This window comes from Drosophila grimshawi, unplaced genomic scaffold, assembly GCF_018153295.1.
Source record: "Drosophila grimshawi isolate 15287-2541.00 unplaced genomic scaffold, ASM1815329v1 contig_848, whole genome shotgun sequence".
Lineage (NCBI taxonomy): Eukaryota > Metazoa > Arthropoda > Insecta > Diptera > Drosophilidae > Drosophila > Drosophila grimshawi.
Window position 1 is genome coordinate 9,462,904 of NW_025063692.1, and position 23,597 is coordinate 9,486,500.

Sequence of the window (23,597 nt, forward strand, 5' to 3'; positions counted from 1 at the left end):
CTCTCTCTCTCTCTCTCTCGCTCTCTGTGTGTGTGTGTGTGTGTGTGTGTGTGTGAGTGTGTGCAATGTATGGGAGCATCTGGTGCCACAATCTAAATCTGAGCAGCCGCAATCTGGCCATTGCCCTGGTTGTCTGTGTGACGCTCGTCTACTTCTCGTACAGCTTCAATGCCTGCATCCTGGCCAGCATCAGCCGCAGCCTGCAGGAGGTGAGTCTTGCAATTGCCGCGCAGCCAACTCAATTATCTAATTCAATCAGCAATCATTTTTCCACAACCAGAGCACCCTAAGCAATTTGCTGATGCTGCAGGTGCGCAATGATAGCGACACAGTTGCCACTGTGGCCACAGCGGCAAGCACAGCGATTGATGTTGTTGCCACCAATGCCAGTGCCAATGGCGTGAGCACTGCCACCAATTTGAGTACAACCGCCAGCACCATTGATTTTAGCGCTGGACTTGCCAGCGTCGATGGTGCACCCAAATATCAAATGTTGCGTCAACAGGGATTGCGCCCATCCCGCCATCTGCCCGACACGCTCATCATTGGCGTGAAGAAGAGTGGAACGCGGGCCCTGCTCGAGTTCATTCGACTGCATCCGGATGTGCGAGCCGCCGGCTCCGAGGTGCACTTCTTCGACAGGCACTATCAGCGCGGATTGCGCTGGTATCGCCATCACATGCCCTACACCATCGAGGGCCAGATCACCATGGAGAAGACGCCCAGCTATTTTGTCACAAAGGAGGTGCCGCAACGCGTTTATCACATGAACACCGCCACCAAGTAAGTTAAACACAAATAAGTCTCTAAAAGATGTGAGGGGACTCAAGAAAGAAATCTCTGCTCTCTGACCATGATCCTATCCGATCTAATTTTAATTTCAATATTTTCTTTTCAAGCTTAAATAGTAATTTATTTAGACTTAAACAGTGCAAATCTTAATATGATTTTCTGGAATTGTTGCTGCCCAAGATTTTGTTAATTTTAGTTTTAAGTATACTTTTTAATTAGATACTTTTATAGTTTGGTAATTTTGTTTAATATATCTTCTCAATCTCCCAACACTTCACTCTTTATATATTTATTATTATATTATATATTATTATATTATTTAATAGAGTTGAATTGAAGCCAAGATAACTTCAATCAATTGATCTGTAAAATATATATGCATATATATATTCATATACTATTAGAATCGATTGTAGTACATTTATTTTGATTGTTGTAAAATTTTTTTATTTGGTTTTTTTGTTTTAATAAATTTCTTCAATTTGGTTTCCATTTCCGTTGAACTTGAAGTATTCTTAATATACTTGAACCACTGTCTATGAGTTAATTGAAATTTGCTCACTCCATTGTATGATATGCTTATAGATTGTTGATCGTGGTGCGTGATCCGGTGACTCGGGCCATTTCGGATTATACGCAGGCGGCCAGCAAGAAGGCCGATATGAAGCGGTTCGAGCAGCTGGCGTTTGTCAATGGCAGCTATTCGGTGGTGGATACCAACTGGGGGCCAGTCAAGATTGGTGTCTATGCCCGTTTCCTGGAGCATTGGCTACTCTACTTTCCGCTATCGCAGCTGCTGTTCATAAGCGGCGAGAGACTGATCATGGATCCGGCATATGAGATTGGACGCGTTCAGGACTTTTTGGGCCTGAAGCGTGTGGTGACCGAAAAGCATTTCTATTTTAATGCCACCAAAGGATTTCCGTGCCTATTCAAATCGGAGGCACGATCCACGCCCCACTGTCTGGGCAAGACCAAGGGACGAAACCATCCGCATATCGATACAAATGCGATTGATCGACTCCGAGAGTTTTACCGGCCGTTCAACAATAAGTTTTATCAATTAACTGGCATTAATTTTGCCTGGCCCTAAGCAAAAGCCAGCCAACCAACCGCGACAGAGACAAAATTGGAAACTGAGAAAAAGATACGGATAGAGAGACAGAGACAGAGAGAGACAGAGAGAGAGAAAGAGAGAGAGAGAGAGAGAGATGTGAGTTGTTGCGCTGAAGCTATTTGGCAACAGACTGATATTTGTTGATTGCATTTTTTGTAAACATATTATTGTACTTATACTATCTACATACATACATACATACATACATACACCTAGCAATTATATACATACGATATCATGTGGATATATGTATTCTTGTGACATTTGTGCTCAATTAAGTGTAGCTTTTGTGGCAACCACAAAATCACTCACACAAAATATAAAAAGAAAACGGTTCCTCTTTCAACTCACAAACGCACACTATCAAAACTAAAACTACTATTACCTATGTACGTAAATGCATATACATAAATCCTTTATATATATATATACACACACACACACACACACAGACTTACATATATAAAGCGCATAGAACAAATAGAGCTTACTACCGAATTCCTATAGATAATGAGCTAAAGACGAAAACGAGAGAAAGAGCTACGCCTCCAGATCCAAAATCAACTAATTAAAATACAACTAAATTGTACTGATAACACTCACTTAGGCACAACTCACACACACACACACATTTACCCTACATGTAGTTTATATACATTGATATATATATATATACATATACATATATACATAAATAGCTCAAGATCTAAATTGCATGATTAAAACACAAATGGCCTAGCTAACAAATTTCAATTATTACAATTTAATAAAATGATTTCATAAATGAATTAAATATATTGAATAATATTTATGTGGGTACCCACTGAGGCTTGAAGGATTTTCAAATATAATTACATCAGTAGATTACATCAGGAATAACAATTTTGGAATTTAAACAAATTTTACTTGCTAAAGCAGTTCTAAAATATTTACGGAACTATTACTAATTGAATTACATATATATATATATACATAAAACGATCTTAAATTAGCTCTAGGAACTCTAGTCTAAAAACCAGCCACGCCACCCATTTTACGATAATCCGAATTGATGGCGATGCTTTTGTTATCTTGAGTAATGCCACAAATAACAGAGCCACGATTTCGATAGCGTTCGCATTGATGTCCTTTCGCCTGCAGGCTGTCCACATCTGACTGCAGCATGCCATATTCGTAGAGCAGAGCATTGGGCAGCATCTGATGATGGAAGCGATACGCATCGATGGCGCTTTTGATGTCCGTGCGCTGCCAGAGCATGCGTACCAGCAGCGGCACAAGGGCCGTAATGATTTTAGTGCCACCAGCAGCGCCAACAACTAAACGCACCTCACCCGTCCAACGCTCGGTGACAATGAGTGGACACATCGATGACATGGGTCGAGCAGCGCCAGTTATCACATTTTTGCCATCCATATACGGCAGATCGAAGTAGTTCTTCAGGTGTCGCATGGAGAAGTCCGACATGGCATTATTGAACAGCAACCCAGTTCGCTTCCCCATGCGTCCACTGCCAAAGCTGCAAGCAATTGGAATGGTTGGCAGTATAAGCTTTGTGTGTTGGCTGTGATAAACGAGTGGAGCTCACTAAAAGTTGATAGAACTGGTTACTGAAACAGCATCATTGTTGTGCAGCACCGACAGATGCGATGTGCCATGCTCATCTCGCGACTCTATTTCTGAACTTGCACCATAATGCGCCGAGCCGTTGTACGTTCTGGTGTCATCAATCAGTTTGGCAAGCCGCGCAGCAAACTCGTAGCTCGTCATGTTGGACAGCAACTGTGTGTTAAAAGAAAACTGGAATTAATTGTGATTCAAAACAGACTTTAATTATACACTTTAATATCATTTTATTGTAGGAACTTGAAATCATCTTTCGACCGATGGCCTGATTATACTTTAATATGTGGCACTTGCTTAAACCAAAGACTATATAGATATATAGAGGTATCTTTATGATCTTTGATTAAACTCGACTGCCTTAAAATAAGTCCAGTTCTATTTGAAGTTTCAACGAAATAATTTGCTTAATATTTAGATTCGCTATTTGCATTCTTGAGATTTCCATTTAAAAATGAACGCATGAAAGCAAATGGGACAGCTAGATATGGCTGTGTATCTTGGTGTGAACGAGACAGGTAGAAAAAGAGCAAGAGAGTGAGAGATAGAATGCTGACCTGTTCGTCGGCCGAATCATCCAACTGCCAACGCTGAACAAAACCAAATTTCATTGCTTCGACAATTCGATGGATTTGCAAGGCATCCAATTTGGCTGTGGCTGCAAAATCGGCACGATATGCATGCAGTATGTTCATGATGAGGGCCAGGACATGTCCGCTGCCCGGTGGTGGCGTCAAATGCAAATCGTAGTCATCTAGCGGCACCACAATCGAATCCCTTAGCTCCGCTCGTGCGTTCGCCAAATCGGCTTTGCTTATCCCACTGCCAACATCGCGCAAATCAGCATATAGCTGCCGCTGAAGTGATCCGTTGTAGAAGCTGTATGGTCCTTCCTGGGCAATGCGCCCATAGGTGGCACATAGTTGCTTGGCCGGCTGAATATGACTGCCGATGCGATAGAAGTGACCCGTCGCCGGATCGACAAACATTTGACGCATTAGTGAATCGCTTTTAATCATCTGCTCGTTCAAGAGAAGGGCATCGTATTGATGCTTGTACAGGACATATCCGCTGTGGCACAGCTGAAGCGTCGGTTCAACCAATGACATCCATGGCAACTTGCCGTAACGCTCGTGGGCCAAGGCATGGCCCAGCAGCTCCGTGGGCACAGCAATTGACCAGCCAGACTGTTTCAGCTGCTCCTCGTTCTGGAATTGCGTAAAGTTGTCTGCGTTAAGCGATCGTGGCGCAATTTCACGACTGAGTATGCTAAATGCCCGTCGCTCGTTGTGCATATAAATGTTCATTAACATGCCGCCGCCCAGACCCATGCTCTGCATCCCAATGAGCCCATTGCAAAGCTGAGCTGCGATAGCAGCATCCACAACACTGCCACCAACTGTGAGCGTCTCTCTATCAAAACAAATACACATTTAAATACACAAAGTGCAAATGTATCTCAATTTGTACCTGGCAATTTGACTGCAGGCATTGTTATCCGAGCAGATGCCCGCCTGCTTGAACAGAAGCAGTGGCGAACTTGAGGGGGGCAAGGGCTCCTCGGGATTTGGCGGTGTCTTTCTTGCATTCTGCTTGCCTGCGTAAAACACTCTCAAGTAATAAGAATAATAATAATCATCCCAGCACCTACCACGCTTTGCCGCAGGGCTGTACAAGTATATTGCGATTAGCAGACAAACTAGTGCTAAACCAGTTAATAAGCGATTACGCGTCCATTGCAACTGCATAACTATCCAATTTGTTCGAAATATCCAATCATATTTGCTTTTGCGGTCTTTCTTTGCGTTTACAAAACCAAAAGGTAAACAATTAATTAATCGATATATTGATATTTGTTGCAGCAGGAGTTGGCGATACTTTTACCTTGACTATCGATACCTGCGCCAATTATACTCGAAGCGGGAGATTTGAAATGCGCATAAATGGCAAATAAACTTGTACAGCTTGTAAAGTGAATACTTTGATTAGATAATAAATATTTAAATTGAATTTAATGGTCATCACTATTAAACATGAAGTATTTTTCAAAATACTCAAATTTCTGCAGACAAATAATAAGCATGCATTTTACTTAATTCAACGAATAAAGGGTGTAGATATGAATATCAATTTCAAGTGCTGTAAGAAAATTCGAATGCATGTAAAATGTACTTTTATATATGAGCAAAAGGCTTGTGGCAAAAATCCTAAACATAACTGACAGCTGTGTGGCAAATGGCAATTGCCAAATCCTGCTTGCTTTAATGCTGACCCCATGACCTGTTCTGGGATTGCATTTGTAGAGAAACACACACATATATATATATATATATACTTGCAAAAAAATTGCAGTCGTGACGATGTTAAATGCTGTCAGTTAATGCAGATTTAATAAATATAAGTTATGGCACCTTTGTAATTGGATTTTCTTTGGTCACCAGCAGTGGTTGGGCATTTTTGAATTCCCATGGCATTATTGCACACAAGATTTGTGCATCCGCTTGCAGTGCTATTAAATCTGCATACATACAAACAATCAAAGTGAACATGAATGAAATTTAAAAGCCATAAATCTTGTGCTTTTATATCGCACTACGCAGCGCTGGCAATCAAATTAACTGAACAGAGTTCAACAGCAGAGAATTGAACAGAAGCGCAACAGGAAGAGGACCGTCGTCCGTTGGCTCATCATGGATCCAGGCCAATGGATATACGAATGTGGAGTTTCGAATTGGATAGCATCTTGTCTGCTAGTTGCTACTAATTCCAGCACGCGTCTCTAACTATGAATGTATGTGTGTGGATGTGTGTATGATGAAATGCACACGCCAAATGCCTCTATCATGGCACCTGTCAGGCGTCAGCGACGACGGCTTAACAGCTTAAATGACTCAACCGATTGTGAGCTATGCATAGAAAGCGAGAAAGAGAGAGAGAGAGAGAGAGAGAGAGCAACTGAGCAGGAGTAGTGCAGGAGGAGGGCAGGAGTGATGGCGGCTGCTGCTGCTGCTGCTGTTGCTGCTGTTGCTCCAGATTGTGAGGCGCGTCAACACCTTGGCAGCGACAACAACTCAACAACAACATAATTTGCCCTCAAGTATTTATTTTTAATAACACTATGCAACATGGTTTGAAAACTTTTTAGCATTTATACTGCATGGTGCATGGCAATTATTTAACAACGGTTCGGTTAGTGAATCCCGTTTTGGGTATATAAATAAATGTTATTGATTAATAATCAATAATATTTTCGAAGAGCAAAACGGTGCAGGTTCGGCTTATAACATGTGGTTCAATTTACGGTTTGATGCAGTTTCAGAAGAAAGCTGGAAAATTCAAGCTCAAACCGGTTCGGCTCGAATGCGGCTTGAAGTCTTTGCAAATAAATTGAATACACACCACGAAATTGCTTTGTTTTTTGTTTTAATTTGTATATATTTATATATATATATATATATATATATATATATATATATATATATATATATATATGAATTTTTGTATTGTATTTATTTTGATGACATTGTTATTTGAATTGTGATTTAGTATTTTTATAATTTTAAAAATGTGCCACTTTGTTTGCTACTGTATATTATTAATAGATTGTGTGTAGATGGAATGATGTTGCACAGTGTTATCATCAACGTTGACAACATTGTTGGTGATGTGCAGACGGCAGGTGCAAACAGGCGCATTGCTGGAATTGTCTTTTAATTGTCTCTGGCTGCTTTGATGTTTTGCTCTGCTCCGTCGCAACACAACATAACAACTTGATGCAGTTAATCCAGGCGGGCTTTTTCCCGCTGACGTCCATCGATTGACGATTGTATCTCAATGCAACTCACATGCTCGGCACACGACACTCCACAAGATAGACAAATATCACAGAAATGACTCACTTTCTTCGGCATCAGATAGAATGATCACATTCCAATTTTGTTATTGGTTTTCGCATTAAAGTCAACCAATAATTATTATAGCAGCTGTATAATATAATTTTTCGATCTGTTCATAACTTGTTTACAGATTAATTAGCATTTCCGATCAATGTTTACCAACTTATTAAATGAACATCGCGCTTTATTTTAGAATAAGCGTAAATCAACTTATTGTTCAGAAAGTATATTTGCATCTCTCTAAGAATCGCTGCTTTTCTTTTCTTAATTCCAGCCTACATTTTATATTTGCTTTTTTGCTTCTATTATTATGAAACATTCGAATTTAATGATTTCACATATACAAATAGTTTAGATAGTTTATAAATTCATCTAATTTAGTTTCTTGTTTTTAGAGTGATTTTTGTATATATTTGTATAATAGTTATAAATAAACCCAATTTGCATTGTTTACTCTCACTAAATCAATCAATTTAGAGCAAGCCCAAAAATCGAAAATACAAAAATACTTTAACAAAAAACTATACTTTTTTCTAAGAAAGAACGATTTAAAGCAATCCAGTACAAGATGATTAAGATAACATGGAAAACTTAAAAATAGTTTTTCATTCAAGGAAGATTCAGTGTCAGCTATATGTTAGATATATACGATCTGGATTTAAAGCTAGGAGACTGAGAGATTTTGCTAGAAACGGGGAGAGACAGATAGTATCAGCTTGGCTATTAATGCTGAACAAGTATACATATATGGAGCCTATATGTATCTGCTGTGTGTGGTTGGAGACGTCTCCTTCAATGCGTTGCATATTTCACGATAAATTTATAATGCCATCTGCAAGACTATAATGAGGCAGAGGAAAAGTGCAAGTTATGTGCGACTGGGATGCAAAGAGCGGAGTTGAATTGCTGTTTCATTTTGTTGTTGTTGTTGTTGTTGTTGGGGACAAGTGACAACAACATTTTTGTAATTTTCTTTTTCGCGTAGATCTCGATCCCTATCCCAAAGCTGCAGGCTGCTGCTGACATCTTGTTGAGTTTTATTTTGAAAAAGAGCCGAGGGAAAGGAAGGAGGCAGACGCATTTGATGCTGTTGTTGTTGTTGTTGTTATTGTTGTTGCTCTTACGTACATAGCAGTATTTATAGACCTGGCCCTGAGGCCGTTTTCACAGTTGGCTTCATTCACTGCACAGTCGATGTGCCCCAAGTGCCCCAAGTTCCCCGAGTCTACCAGCGGCAACTTCTCCCTGATCTTTTGCATGTGTTGACGCCCCTTCGTTTGTTTCATTTAAATTTAAAGTTGTTTTCTGTTTTCTGTTTTTTTTGTTGTTGTTGCTGTTGTTTGCTTGGCCTTGTCTACATGCAGCAGTCTACATCTTTGCATCTAGTACTTGTACAACATATTTTCATTTAATTGCATTTAATTTAGAAAATAACACACACTTCATTTCTAGTCGGGTTACTCAATGCCTGATTTGCCATTGATTTGCTGTTGATAGTTGGTTGGTTCAACAAATCATTGAAGCATGCTGAAGGTGAGGACTTCATCTTATAGTCATTGGAAGTTTAATTAACTTTTTAGAAATTGTAAGGCAGAAAACTGTAATATCTTTGATAATTGAAGTATAAATTCTCGAGTTTATTGCATAATTCGACCGATTGCTCCATCCGTTTCCATGCAGGGTATCTCATTGTCGAGATCTCTCGACTAGCGCATTCTTACTTGACTTATCGTGGTTTTGTCAGCATTTAAATTTGATGACATAATGTGACAACTTTTTAAATAATGATTTCAGTACTTGTAGAAGTTTAGTAGTGATATTTAATTCAATTCAGTCAAGCAACTAAAGCAACGAAATTGTTCAAATTGAAAATAATAATATTTTTGTGATCATTTGAGGGAATAGAATGTATCGGCTTGGATTGAGCTACTTTGAGGTGGCATTGCGGAATCAAGTGGTTAGAAGAAATGCATTCGCATCCCCGTTGCACAATGTGGATGTGGTTAATGAGCAGTCACATCGTCCGAATGGGGACAAGGACAAGGAGACGGGTAAGCCGGATAACGAGGCTGGCAAGGTCAGTCCCAAAGATGGCAGCATGCGTCAAGTCAAGGTGGAGACGAAGCTCAAGCTCAATGAGAAGCGTATGAAGACCTTGGAAATATATCGCTGGAAGCCCGGCGATCAGCCAACAATGCAAAAATACCAGTTAGACTTGGATGAGTGCGGCCCCATGGTCTTGGATGCACTCATCAAGATCAAGAGCGAAATTGATCCAACTCTGACCTTTCGACGCTCGTGTCGTGAGGGCATCTGTGGGTCGTGTGCGATGAACATCGATGGACTCAACACGCTGGCCTGCATCCACGAGCTCGATACGAATGTGGCCAGGACAAGCAAGATTCATCCACTGCCGCATCTGTATGTGAGGCGAGATCTGGTGCCCGATATGGATGAGTTCTACAATCAATACCAGTCCATTGAGCCCTGGCTGCAGCGCGACAACATCAGCGAGGAGCTGGGCAGGGCGCAGTATCTACAATCGGTCGAGGATCGCAGTAAGCTCGATGGCCTCTACGAGTGTATATTGTGCGGGTGCTGTCAGACCTCGTGTCCATCCTACTGGTGGAACAGTGACAAGTATCTGGGACCGGCTGTTCTAATGCAAGCATATCGCTGGATCATCGACTCTCGGGACGAGGCCGCCGAACATCGTCTGGGCCAGTTGATCGATACCTGGAAACTCTATCGCTGTCACACCATACTCAACTGCATCAACACATGCCCCAAGAATTTGAATCCGGCCAAGGCTATTCTGCAACTGAAGCAGCTGCTTCAGGGCACAACAAAGAAGTGCAAACCTAAACTTCAGACCGATGAATTGTTCCCCAATCAAATCTAGAATTGTTCAAATTTTAATCTTGACGTTTATGATAGTATTCATTGGCTGCTGGGACTTTTTTAAAATACTTACTCACTCCTGCAATCACTGAACCAGATCTGTAAATATATACATTATATATATATATACATATATTATTATTGTGTAATAACAAATGCAAACAAAATTTATTCTGCAGTTGGAGCTCTTTGAAAAATCAAACGTATGAAAGCAATTAATCGTGTAATTTTTTCTTTGTTTCATTATTGGCGTTGTCTGATTCTGTGATTTTAATGAATTTTTTAATAATTTATTATCAAAAATTGTTTTACAGGCAACTATAAATAATTAGCGTCGCTTTTAAGCCACTGTAGTTGTGTAATATACCCTAACCACTTGTAGAAGGTATTATAAATTTGTCGTCGTATCTGAGACGAAGTTAGATGGAGACGTCTCCGATGTGTATATATACACATATATTCTTGATCAGCATCAATAGCCAAGATGATATGCCCGTCTCTCTTCATTATGTACAACAAATCATCAACATCGCAGCTCTATAAATCTCCTATGGGAACAATAGGCGCTTCCCCCTATGGTATACGGTGTATAAAGAAACACACCCTTCCAATCAGAAATGCCTTATAAGTGGAAGCTTTAATTTTAATTAATGTATTTTCTGAAAACGGTATTAGCCTTTTTCATCATGAAAATGTGTCAGCGATGATTAAAAAAAATGAAAACAAATGCAAAGCGTAGATGAACTCATAATAGGACATTCGTTAAGACAATTTGAATAAACAGTGAGTGATTGTGAATCATTCATACGTTTTAGAGTGATTCAATAAGCGAATGTTTTGCATTTTCCGCGCACATTCTATTCTATTTTTTTCGCCTCCGTTTCAGTAATTAATCAGAAGCAGAAAATGCGCTCAATAAGTGTGGTTTGAATACATTCATACATTCATTCTCGAATATATCATATATATATATATATATATATATGAATATATGTGAATACATTTAGGAATGTTCTACAGTCGGTTGTATGAATCATATTATTGGTTGATCTTGAATTTCCGTTGCGGAACTTTTACGTTACAGTTGACCAACTTTTTTAGCTAGCAGTGCTTGCCAAAAGCTTTTTCCATTCACTCTCTCGCTCTCTTTCACTTGCTCTCTCTCGCTCTCTCACTTTTTTTTTCGGTAGCAGCTGAGCGCAAACATAAAACTCGCACAAAAATATTTACATTTGCGTTAGTGTGTGTGGGTGTAAATACACACAGATGTGTGCGTGTGTGTGCGTGTGTGTGTGTGTGCGTGTGTGTGCGCATCTGTTTGACTAGGGGCTCCCACGTGTAGCGGCAGACCAAAATCAAAGCTGAGCGGCAAAAGCTTTCCGACTACGTCACCGACTAGAGCGCGCGGACCGAACAAAGCTTTCGCCCGCCTACAAAAACCAACCCCAAAGCGAAAGCCGCTTTGCAAAATCAGTCGCAAAAAGAACGTCGCCAGAACGCAAAAAAGAATATTATCTATCGAGAAATAGGCGCTGCAAACTATAGAAAAATTTCAAGCAACACAAAAAATATATAAATAATATAAAAATAAATAAATAAATAGGGAACAGTTGATAAATAATAAACATTAAACAGAATTCGTTGGAATCCAACTGACGTCTAAATATATATATAAATATATATATATATATCTATCTATATATGTGTGTACATAGGACATATATCAGATTCTAGACGCGTTTGTTTTTAAGGTGCGTCTTTAGCGTCTTTTGGCGTCCTTTTCAAATGGCCACCTGAGAATCATTTTTTTTTTGTTTTGGTTCGAGTGTGTGCAAAAAGTTTTGAATAGATTTTTTTTGGTGGTCATTCAAAACAAGTGCAACGCTTTTTGGCGACGTCTTCCTTGTATTTTTTTTTTTTTTGGTTGTTTGTTTGTTTGTTTGTTTGCTATGGTTGTTATCAATTATCATGTACTATTATTTATATTCCAATTTCAACACAAACAAACACGCTTGTAGCCAAAGCAACGCATAGCGGGAGCAACGAACGAACCGTTCGAAACAAGGTGCAGAAGTGGCAGCAGGAGCAGGAGCAGGAGCAAGAGCAGGAGCAGTAGCAGCAGGACCCGGATCTGACAGAGCCCACAAATAGGAAGCGAAGCGTGTTGCAAACAGAAGCGAAGAGCAAACAATCAACACACAAACACACTCACACACACAGCCACACACAAATTTATTAAGATGTCATGGAGATATGCGGTAAGTGGGCCAAAAAAAAAAAAAAAATGATAAAATAAATAAATAAATCCAAAAAAAAACAAAAAAAAAACAAGCCAAGCACATTAAGAAACAGTCAAGTGTGCATTCAGTTCAGTGCTCTGGGCACACTTTTCACGCAACTGTCAAAATCAGCAGCTAATGCTGTTGATGATGATAACGGGTATGACCTTGAGCCCATATATCTATATATATGTGTAGATATATATATATATATATATATATGTATATATAATATATGCTGAGCTGGGTGACCCATTTTCTCATACACAATTTTGCACTTGCATTTCCACTTCACCTGCGCGTCATGTATAAACAATAAAATGTCGCTGCACGTGTCTCTGTGTTCTTGTTTTGTACTGTCACTCTCTATCTCTATCTCTCTCCCTCTCTCTTTCTCTCTTTGTGTGTGTGTGTGTGTGTGTGTGGGTGTGTGTGCTATTTTCCAGCTGCCAACAGCAGCCACCTTGCACGGCAAGAGCCTTGGCACACACCCAAGCAATACAACATCCTGCACAACCCTTAACCCATCCATTCATCCATCCATCCATCCATGCACACAAGGCCTCCTAAATGCAAATGCTCTACGGCCAAAGCAAAGTTCAAGTGCCTTTTGTATAATACTTGGCACACCAGTCAGGCACATACACACACACACACACACACAGAGTGAGGAAAGTTTCCTGATATTATCAAACATTTCCGTTGCATTTGCATTCAATTTAAAGTTAACAAAAGCTCTAAATTTTATCCAAACTTAATTTGTTTAAATTGTATAATTGCGAAACATATAGACTGGAGCTCATTTATTTATAAGCCACTTCCTCAATTTTAGACAAATTAAGAAAAACAAAAAAATGGCGCCCAAGGTGTGCGAACCACAAATCCTGAATATTTATACTCAGTATTCTAATTATAGCTTGATCTAATTGATTGTAAGTTGCAAGACTTGCAACTATTGTTGTGTATGTCTGAGTGCGTGTGTGTGTGTGTTTCCTTAAACAGCTATGCGGCACACACATTGCAAGCATTTTTGGCGCCCAATGTGGGTTACAGCAGTTACGGCTGCCCACCCTTGTGACGTCACATAAGCAATACTTGCTTGCATTAGGCAGGCATTGGCTGCATTTGGCTGCTGTTGGCCCTAAAACGGATGAAGCTATGTACGTATATGTGTGTGTGTGTATATTTATATACATATATATATATATATTTATATATATACATATACATGTGAAATAGGCGTTTTAGGGGCTAAGCTTAAGCAGATTACTCATACGTCGCGTGGGCCAATTAACTTAATTATAAACGATATTTTCGTATAACGGCCTAAGAGCTGTAATACCCGCTGCTATGACCAGGGCCAGATTATAGCCTTCAGGGCTAAACACACACACACACACACACAAAGACATACAAACATTTTAGGCGTCGACTTGGAAGTCACATCTATTGAACTTGAGAGAACAAATATCTAAGTAGAAGCCCAAATAGCAGCTGAATGCAAAATTAATTAAATTGCTGACGGGGGTAAGGAGGTGTGGAAGAGGTTTTGTGGATGGGGGAGGGGGGGGGGGGAGACTCTCGTAAAGAATTTGCGTTTCGGCTCTTTGGCTGGAGCCACTGAAGCGAATGAGGCGCCCCAGGGGCGTGCATTTAATTGGCCAGCCGTTTCGAGCTGCTTCCGTGTAATGTGCATTAAAAAATTCGAAAAAAAATGTATATATATAAAAATAAAAATAAAAAACAAATACAAAGCCCAATAGCTAAGCTGAAATGTCAATGTCATTGCTGGCTGTAAATGTTGTCGTTGTTGTTGCTGCTGCTGCTGTTGTAGCTGTTGTTGCTGTGCTTCTTGTTGCCCATTGCTGTTCTTGCTGTTGTTGTTGCTGCTGCTGTTGTTGTGGTTGTTGTCGCTCAGTGTCAAGCGCTGAGCGCGCTAATTGAACGAAACGATCGATAGAGCGTTTGTACATCTCCGGTTTAGCCATGTTCTATATACACATATGTGTTTGTACACATATATGGCCTATATATAGACTTGGACACACTTAACCATTATGTGGGCGCATTGTGGGCGTGTGTGGCAGCTGTTGCGCCCCATTGAGCAAAAGCGAAAGGCAACAAAATATAAAAAAAAAAACAAAACAAATGCTCAGCGGCCACTTGAAAGCGAATTGTTGTCGCTATTGTTGTTGCTGCTGTTGTTGTTTGCCAGTTCCATTGTCTGAAAAATAATAAACAAAAAAAAAAGAAGAAAATTACGAAAAACAATTATCACCAAAATTGTAATGAGTTTGAAGTTTAGCTACTAACATAAAAATCACGTTGTTACCAGAAGAGTCAACTTGGGATGAGTTGACCAATCAGTCTACGAAAACTTTTAGCTGAAAAGTGTAGTTGGAAAAATATATTCAAAATCAGGAAATCAGCTGTACAGGGTATCAGACAGTCAGGTACATCATTGAATATTGTTTTTTTTTTTGTTGTTTTTTGCTATTTAGCTAGTCACGACTGTTATGTCTGGTGTCGATTTGTGATCGTATCACGTGCTCATCGCTAGCTCTGCCATTCAATATTTTGAATATTTAACAAGCTTTTCAAATACGTTGCCAGTCGCATTTCAAACGCTCCCCATTTTGGGCGCCCTATCAGCCTTGAACACTGCATTTAATGCATAAATTGTATACAAATACAGCCATAACAAGTAACAACAACAACAACAACAAGTAACAAAAACTTGTTGAACAATAAATAAATAGACAATTTGAGGAGCCTGCTCCCCTCCACCCGAGGCATGTGCACACCTTAAATGGCAAATTAAAATCTGCTGCGCATTTAATTTGCGCAATTTTCGCTTAGCAGTTTTTCCGCTTATCTAGCTTTTTTTTCCCCCATTTTGTTGCTGTTTTCTTTTGAGTCATTGAGTAAATGCGACAAGTATGTTGAGCTGCCAACTTTTTGTGGTTCCCTTGGCACGTGATGACGACTGTGAGGCGCATTAACAATCTCCGCCACTGTTTAACAATTCTTGTTTTATATTTATTTATTTGCTGTTTTTATTTATTATTTTATTTTATTTTTTTTATTTTGGTAGACTGTTTAATCAATAAGTTTGTCTGGCAGCATTGCATGTCAATGCATTCGCTTTGATTGTCCTTTTTATGACGCTGCACCATTGCCACAAATTGGTTTATTTGGGAGTAAAAAAATATCCAAAAACTGCTACACAATTTTTGGTAACATAAATGTTGAATTTGGCCCATAGTGTTTTCTTTGCCTAAATTATGATAATTATATAGAAAAAATAAATCCATTAAGCATAACTTTTGCTTTATTACTAGTAATTCCTATTTTTAATGTACGGACTGCAATGAATATTTAAACAAACAAGAATTCTTATATTTATCTAGTTTAACGAATGTGAGTCCAACTGACTGATGAAAAATATTCTCATGGCAAATGCTGGAAATCTTTCTGTTGTCAAAGTAAATTTGCCAACACGCATTTTTCCAAATTTCCAACTTAAGTTATTGACCCAATTTGTGGCCTATTTGTGAATTATTTGGTCAATGTAAATCGGCAATCTAATTGAGAATGTGAGAATGTATGTGGTATATTGCTCATGTTGTGTCTAGAATTTGTAGCTTGCCTCGCGATTTTTCACACTTGTTTTCCATTTTCCATTAGCATTTACAAATACATATTTGAAAACAAGGTCGCCAGCAAATAATACGAACCAATGCAATAAACATGGGCAGAGAAAAATGAAAATATAATCCAAAATCAAGAAAATATTCGCGATGCAACCGCAAAATAAATGTCTTTAATATATTTTGACTGAAAATAAATGTGTGGCAAATTTCGAGAAGCTCTTTCTCTGAGGACAAATACACTTTAATAGAGACCTGAATTTATTGACTTCAAATTTTCTGGTAGCAATTTCAAAAATGAAATGGGAAATGTCAATATTTGTTCAATTAAAATGAATTAATTAAAAAGAAATAGCCTTGTTGGAAAACCAGATTTAAGAACAGCGCCTGCACTGAGCCAAGCCAATATATATATAACAATATTGAGCTGCATAAGGGTTGATGATCTCAGCGAAGTCGCTGGCTGAGCACCTGGATTGCCAAACACCCCAATTGATGTCGAGTGGGGCGAATGTGGCAAATGTGGCAAGTGGGTGGGCAAACAGGGTGCAAACACGTGTGGGCTGCAACAGTTTGCGACTGCAGTGTTGGCCAATTGGTCAACCGCTTGACCTGACCTGAGCTTCAGTCGAGCTGAACTGACACAGTTTCTGTTGGGCAACTGTCTCGTGCAGGAAGTGCCTGAGTGTTAAATGGTGGCAGTCTCCCACTCTCTCTCTCACTCTTTCTCTCTCTCTCTCTCTCTGACCCACATCGAAATGGAGACGAACATGCAATCAACTGACTAATACATGAAACAATCTGACCATGCAGGTGAGCGTGCTTGTGTGCGTGTGTGTGTGTGTGTGTGTGTGTGTGTGTGGGAAACTGTTGCTATACGTATGCTGCCTAGCACTGTGGTCTATTAAAAGCCGTCAAAAGCGAGAGACAACACCTTGCGATAGACATAGACACTGGCCCGGGGCGAAGTGCCAATAAATAAAATGCATACACACACACATACATACAATGCTCACAATGAATTCTAAATATATATGTGACTCGATCAAGCTGAAAGCTAATGATTGAGCTCGTCACTGATTAATATTTTTAGTCAAAGACTACAGCAACAGCGACAGCAACAGCAATTAAGACAAGTGATTGTTATTATCCAGTTAAAATAGCCTTCGAATGCGGGCTACTGACTCATTCGATGTGAGTCATTATCACTCACGAACGCCACTCATGAGTAGCATCAAAGCTCATTTATGGCATTTTCGAAAATATTTCCAACGGTCTCGAGGAATGTGTCGAAACCGTTGCCTGCTGAGCGATATCCAATTTGCAGCGCTTTTCACAGTATTTTCTGCATGTTCAGTGTATTTATAGACAGACACCACACACACACACACACCACATACACCACACACACACACACACACACACACACACACACACACACCACACACACACACACACACACCACACCCACACACATGTACTTGTTATATGTGTAGTTAGAACCAACGTTTGGTTGTTCGTGTTTAGCGGAACAAGGTCAAGGCGTCGAAAGTGGCCAAAAAAAAAAAAGAAAAAAAAAGAAAAAAAAGAAAAAAAAGAAAAAAAAGAGAAAAAAAGAAAGAACCAACAAACGTCAACAACATCAACGCCAACGCCTTTTTGTGCACCTGAACGCGAATGCTTCAGTTTTGTCTCATCTTCCTCATTTGCACCGAACGTGCCCCTTCTCTTTTAGCTGCCAGCCGCCACATATATTATATAAGATATTTACTGAAATTATCTAAATATAGCTGACGATTACTCGATTACTACGTAAGCAGCTTTTCTGATCAGACTTTGCTCTTTCCATTGCCATTTACCTTAGGAATCGTTTACCTTTAGCAATAAAATACACAAATATATTTAGGTATAATATCTATCTATATAAATTGTAATAAGATCATTTTAAGAGTTGTGTTAGACTTTTCGAAATCAGAGACAGCTAAAAACTTGGGTCAACCTGAAAAAATGTTGTTGATTTCAAATTGTTATTTGTTAGCTAAGATACAAGATAATATTATCAACTGACTAATGTGTTAATGTTGATGGATTTGACAAATCGAATCCGCTTTGCTCAATTAATATTGAGAAAAAATGCTTTGAAAATCTAACTATATCATTTAGAATATGTAAACATATTTGTAATTTAATTTCTAAATAATTCTAGCTGCATATCACTTATAAATACTCCGAAATTACAATGATATATTCAATAGAAGATTTAGTAATATTATCTGAGAATTGCTTTGCTCCACACAAATGCTTGCTTTTTGTACCATCAAATATACTTTGTAATTATTGTTTATTTGCAACTATAAACTTGATTATTGGTTTATTCATAATATTCATCACTTTTTGCAGCTACCCAACGACAGATACAGCAGCAGCATTGGCGATAGATATAGTCTGCACTATTATCAGGTTTGTCTCAGATCAACTTAAGCTCATCCGACGAGCTCTGCGCATGGCATGCGTCCAGTGTTGTGTAATGTTGTTCGTTCTCTATGTGTGAGTGTGTGTGTGTGTGTGAGTGTGTGTGTGTGTGTGAGTGTGTGTGTAACATAATGTTGCAGCGAGCTTTGCTTTGGCCCACTAAATTTGGAACTCCCCTCGGGATTCGTCGCTTACTAATAATAATCGCTATTTGAAACTAAATCTGGCCAATCCAAAAATAAAAAAAAATAAGTAATAATTGTTTTTAGAAGCAGAAACAGTTCGCATAGGCCTTGGCCAATAAGCATCTGACTTAATATAAATGCTAATGGTTTTTCCACAGACTCAACGTTTTCTGCACGTTGCCCATAAATCTTGTGGCTGAATGGATAAAGTAAAATATTATGTTTGTATAGATAAAGCTTTAGACATATGCAAATAGACGGCTACAGATATATACATATAATCGTGTCGTGTCGTGTCGTATCTAGTCGTGTGTATAGATGTTTGTTTGTCTGTGAATATGCCAAAGATCAGTCACAATTGATCAAAATCCGACAGAAAAGTGAAAGATGATTTGGCTTTTGTTTTTGGCATTTGGCTTCTGTTCCGCTCAGGGTCGAATGCCGCGACAAAAAGCAAAAGTTTTTGACAAACAAACTACAAACAACAAAATCGAAAGCAAACGCGCCCCCATTCTCTCTCTCTTTCTCTCTCTCTTCCTCTCTCTCTCTCTGTCTCTCTCTCTGTCTCTCTCTGTCTCTTTGTCACTGCTCCTGCCGGTCTACCTCCACCGTTTTTCCGCAGTTCTCCTCGGCGCCTTGCTGTCGCCAATTTTATTTGAATATGTTATGACAAAAGCAGACAGCCGATAAGCAAAACTAAAACGAAAACTAAAATAAAAAATACAGCAAAAAAAAAGAGAAAAATAGGAAAATAGGAAAAGCTAAGCAGAGAAAGTTTCACTTTCCCATTGACTTTGGCGGCTGTCCTTGAATTTGACACACAAACAGAGAGACAACAAGGACGTGGCTCTAAGGGGCCTCTCGCGGCAGCTCCGAGGCTAGGAGGCTCGACCTTCGCCTTTGCCATCAATTTCGCTGGCCAAGCTTTTGCCAGCAAGCCAACAACCCAACAAGCCAACAAAAGGCCCAAGCGCAATTGTCGCCTGGTCTGAAACTGAAACTGGATGCCCATAAATATTTTCAGCTATCAAAATCAAGAACAAAATTTACATTCTCGCAACGCGATTTTTATAATTCCTCACACAGTGCCAATTTCCGGATTTCTCTATGAGCCAAATTATGCCAAAAAAAGAAAAAAGAAAAAAATGACAACATCCTTTCACATTTATCTCATTTAAGATAGTTTTATTGTTTCCATTGTCATATTTGATTCAGGAATATGCATGATCTTATCTTAAAGAGCCGAATGATTTGCTTTCCTTAACTTGGATTTTTCATAATCTTACACAGTTATTGAAGTGCGATATAAATTGTATCTGTGATTTTGTTTTATAGATTTTCCAAAATATTTGCATGAACTTCTCTTTTTTCTCAATATTTTTATTTAAGCTCAATCGATTGCCCAAAATTAGTTGCGAAGCTGTTTTAAATGCTTTTTTTTTTATTACATTTATAAAATATATATAAATTGCCAGCTTTAAATCATCGGTAAAAGGCGCTTTTAAATGTTTAATAATATGATAAGCAACAACAACTTTTTATGGCTTTATTTTGGTAAACAAATAAATGGTAAAATTATTAACCAAGGCATGGCAGTTTTGTAACTGATTTTCAAATTTTGATTTGATTGTGATAAATAATAATAAAATATATATATATGTATATGTATATAATATGTTGAACTGTTTGCTTGCAGTCGCCCAGCCGGCTGGAAACCTCCGAACAGACCACAGGACGCCAGCTGCAACGTGTCCTGCATTATTCGATGGCTCCATCCCGAAATCTGCCGGGCCTGAGACGTGCTGAGTGTGCCATCCACGACGTCGACTGTGATGAGGTCTATCCGGGCATTTATATTGGCGATGCGTAAGTGGAGATCTTTGCTCTCTTTGCTCTATCTATTAACGCGTTTCTCTCTCAGTGCGGCGGCTAAGAACAAAACGTATTTGAGATTGATGGGCATCACACACGTGTTGAATGCAGCGGAGGGCTGTCGCTATGGCCAGGTGGACACTGGACACAGCTATTATCGGGATATGCCCAGTGTTAGGTGAGCAATGCAATGATCATGCCACAGGGGGAGGCGCAACCTCACTCATGAAGCGCACACACATTTTATTGATTTATCGATTTACATATTTCGAACAATTTGGTTTTAACGCAAAAATCGCACTTCAAAAACTTTGATGAACAACAAAATTTCTGTTTCTTTTTATTTACTCCACCGCACTCTCTCTCTCTCTCTCTCGCTCTCTGTATATATGTTCATACACACTATCTCACACGCACATAAATACATACATACATACATACATACATACATACATAAATACATATCTCACATCTCACTCACATTTCACTGTGGGCCATTTTTGTTGTGCTTGGTTTGGTTTTGTTTTGTTGTGTGTGTGTGTGTGTGTCTGTCTGTGTGTGTGTTTGTTTAGACGCCAACATAAGGATTGCTTTTTTAGATATATGGGCTTCCCCATGATCGATGCGCCAACAACAGATATATCCCGTTACTTCTATGTGGCATCCAAATTCATTGACAGCGCCATTAGCAGCGGCGGTAAGTAAAAAAAAAAAGAAATATTCAAAAACTACACTCAGAACATAATATGCCCTAGTTTAATTTTAAATACAGTATTGGTGAAATTTAATTTTATATTTATTCTAATTAAATTAAAGTTTCTGCTGTTATTCCAATCAAAAAATTTATTCAATAACTTTAAAAATATCCATTTATTTAATTATGGAAAAAGAAAATATTGATTATTTTATTATAATTGGAAAATGAACGTTTCAAAATATGTACACAATCTCCACCTGATGGAGATCTTAATTTATATATATCTTTTTATAATTTGAATACATTCTAATATATACTTCTTAAGTATATGATGGAGATGGAGATCTTAATTTATATATATTTTTATAACTTGAATACATTCTAATATATACTTAAGAAGTATATATATAAAACACAATTCATATAGAGCTAGCAAGAAATATATTTAAAGTACTTGCAATTTAAATAAAGTAATTTTGACTCTTAAACTGACAACAATATAAACTTTCCTTATATAAAAATTCTTTTCTACATTTATGCAGAAAATGATATTTCCTTTACGCAATTTATATTTTGAATATTCTGTTCTTAAAAAATCTGATTAGTTTTTTATACATTTTTGGGCATAAGCTTTACCGATATCGTAAATTATATAACATACTTACTCTCTGTCTGTATCTATGTTGTAGGCAAGATTCTGGTGCACTGCTTGGTGGGCATGTCGCGCTCGGCGACCTGCGTCCTGGCATATCTGATGATCTGCCGTAAAATGTCCGCCGTAGACTCGATACGCACAGTGCGCATGCGACGTGAAATTCGACCAAATGATGGCTTCCTGCAGCAGCTTGCCGATCTCGATATGGAGCTGAAACGCAAGAACCTTTATCCCTACTAAGGCAATACCAAAATCCCGACACAACCAAAGATATATATATATATATATATATATATATACACACACACACTCACATATATTATCTTAGTTAAGGCAAAAATTTAAGGATGTTGATTATTGGCTGAATAAAAAAAAAAACCAATTGTTGTATTGCTAAGAGATTTATAAACACAAACACACACACACACACATATGTATATATATATATATATATATATATATATATATATACATACATACACAAGTGTTCTACGTTTATACGAGAAAGCCAATTCATGATATGTGGCAATCGTGATAAAAAATAAAACTACGTTGCTTTTTCATATATATTATATATTTGAGATTATATTTATAATATCACGATATTGGTTGAATCGGTTGAACGTGAACGCTTAACAGTTATATACCCAACACACACACACACACACACACACACACACACATACGAAGCGTTGTTCTAAACTATTTCTAAAGATAAAAGCTAACGACTTAATGGTAACTTGGTCTTCTGATATCAAAAACAAAACTGTTCAAATCAATTGTATAATCGTGGCATGTAGGTTTATAATCGGCCATACTTCCATTTAGTGGGTATCAAGTTACTTGCAACATATGTAAACAAAATGCCCCGCCTTCACCTCCCACACACACACACACACACACACACACACAGACACATAGAGACCTACTTGTACAGTAGACAAGTGCTATACGAGATCCACGATCTTCAACACAACTCTGAAACAATAAAAATTCAAGAATCGAGCTAACATTTGAATACCATGATCTGTGTACTTCTATATTGATATATACATATATATGTGTATATGTATATATATATATATATATCTATGTTGAAAACAAAACTAAATATATATACACATATATATATATATATATACAGATATACCTTACATACACATACACATTTATATACATGTATTCCTATAATATTTTTTGTATGCAACTCTTTGTTATCCAAAACTTGATTTACGGTTCATGTCCTCCTACCTGCATATATAGCCCACATACAGGCATATATATGCATATATATATATATGCATATATATACTTAAGCATATATGCACTTAGGCATATAAGGAGAGCTGGAGAATAAAAACAAAAACAAAAAGAAAACAACACAATGAAACAATGTATAGAACACAAGATGCATATAAAAGAAGAAAAAAAAACTGATATAAACAACTGTGTATTGTATAA

At 38.2% G+C, this 23,597-nt stretch overlaps 4 protein-coding genes across 8 annotated transcripts; 3 read left to right on the forward strand and 1 right to left on the reverse strand.

Moving 5' to 3' along the window:
* Positions 1-17: 17 nt before the first annotated feature.
* LOC6565737 (heparan sulfate glucosamine 3-O-sulfotransferase 6) lies at positions 18-2,127 on the forward strand. 2 transcript variants are annotated; one of them, XM_043216213.1, is made up of 3 exons: positions 18-209; positions 260-783; positions 1,378-2,127. In XM_043216213.1, exons 1-3 carry the CDS (start codon positions 66-68, stop codon positions 1,883-1,885), a joined length of 1,176 nt encoding a protein of 391 aa, XP_043072148.1. In that variant the 5' UTR covers positions 18-65; the 3' UTR covers positions 1,886-2,127. The 2 variants fall into 2 exon arrangements, with proteins under 2 accessions (XP_043072148.1, XP_001992395.1); XM_001992359.2 differs by having other exon boundaries at positions 281-783.
* Positions 2,128-2,650: 523 nt separating this feature from the next.
* On the reverse strand, positions 2,651-5,319 carry LOC6565738 (glutathione hydrolase 1 proenzyme). The gene is made up of 5 exons (XM_032738709.2): positions 5,181-5,319; positions 5,000-5,126; positions 4,087-4,942; positions 3,495-3,688; positions 2,651-3,425 (listed from the first exon to the last, which is right to left on the reverse strand). Exons 1-5 carry the CDS (start codon positions 5,275-5,277, stop codon positions 2,918-2,920), a joined length of 1,782 nt encoding a protein of 593 aa, XP_032594600.1. The 5' UTR covers positions 5,278-5,319; the 3' UTR covers positions 2,651-2,917.
* Positions 5,320-9,298: 3,979 nt separating this feature from the next.
* LOC6565739 (succinate dehydrogenase [ubiquinone] iron-sulfur subunit, mitochondrial) lies at positions 9,299-10,423 on the forward strand. The gene has a single exon (XM_001992361.2). The coding sequence runs from the start codon at positions 9,332-9,334 to the stop codon at positions 10,325-10,327; it is 996 nt and encodes a 331-aa protein (XP_001992397.1). The 5' UTR covers positions 9,299-9,331; the 3' UTR covers positions 10,328-10,423.
* Positions 10,424-11,998: 1,575 nt separating this feature from the next.
* Positions 11,999-22,549, forward strand: LOC6565740 (dual specificity protein phosphatase 3). Of its 4 annotated transcripts, none has more exons than XM_032738751.2 (7): positions 11,999-12,077; positions 12,345-12,584; positions 18,656-18,715; positions 20,609-20,778; positions 20,834-20,962; positions 21,357-21,481; positions 22,171-22,549. In XM_032738751.2, the coding sequence occupies exons 2-7, from the start codon at positions 12,567-12,569 to the stop codon at positions 22,374-22,376; spliced, it is 708 nt and encodes a 235-aa protein (XP_032594642.1). In that variant the 5' UTR covers positions 11,999-12,077; positions 12,345-12,566; the 3' UTR covers positions 22,377-22,549. The 4 variants fall into 4 exon arrangements, with proteins under 4 accessions (XP_032594642.1, XP_032594644.1, XP_032594643.1 ...); XM_032738752.2 differs by having other exon boundaries at positions 12,000-12,077; positions 21,384-21,481; XM_032738753.2 differs by lacking the exon at positions 18,656-18,715.
* Positions 22,550-23,597: the final 1,048 nt, after the last annotated feature.

Bases quoted from the DNA above. Each gene is read 5' to 3' on its own strand.
- LOC6565740 (XM_032738751.2), top strand. The intron at 18,716-20,608 runs GTTTGTCTCAGA...GTTTGCTTGCAG, and splicing joins ATAGTCTGCACTATTATCAG to TCGCCCAGCCGGCTGGAAAC. The intron at 21,482-22,170 runs GTAAGTAAAAAA...TCTATGTTGTAG, and splicing joins CAGCGCCATTAGCAGCGGCG to GCAAGATTCTGGTGCACTGC.
- LOC6565738 (XM_032738709.2), bottom strand. From the start codon at position 5,277: ATGCAGTTGCAATGGACGCGTAATCGCTTATTAACTGGTTTAGCACTA. The intron at 4,943-4,999 runs GTACAAATTGAG...TTGTTTTGATAG, and splicing joins GCCTGCAGTCAAATTGCCAG to AGAGACGCTCACAGTTGGTG. The intron at 3,689-4,086 runs GTCAGCATTCTA...TTTAACACACAG, and splicing joins ATGATTCGGCCGACGAACAG to TTGCTGTCCAACATGACGAG.
- LOC6565737 (XM_043216213.1), top strand. From the start codon at position 66: ATGTATGGGAGCATCTGGTGCCACAATCTAAATCTGAGCAGCCGCAAT. The intron at 210-259 runs GTGAGTCTTGCA...TAATTCAATCAG, and splicing joins TCAGCCGCAGCCTGCAGGAG to CAATCATTTTTCCACAACCA. The intron at 784-1,377 runs GTAAGTTAAACA...ATATGCTTATAG, and splicing joins CACATGAACACCGCCACCAA to ATTGTTGATCGTGGTGCGTG.
- LOC6565739 (XM_001992361.2), top strand. From the start codon at position 9,332: ATGTATCGGCTTGGATTGAGCTACTTTGAGGTGGCATTGCGGAATCAA.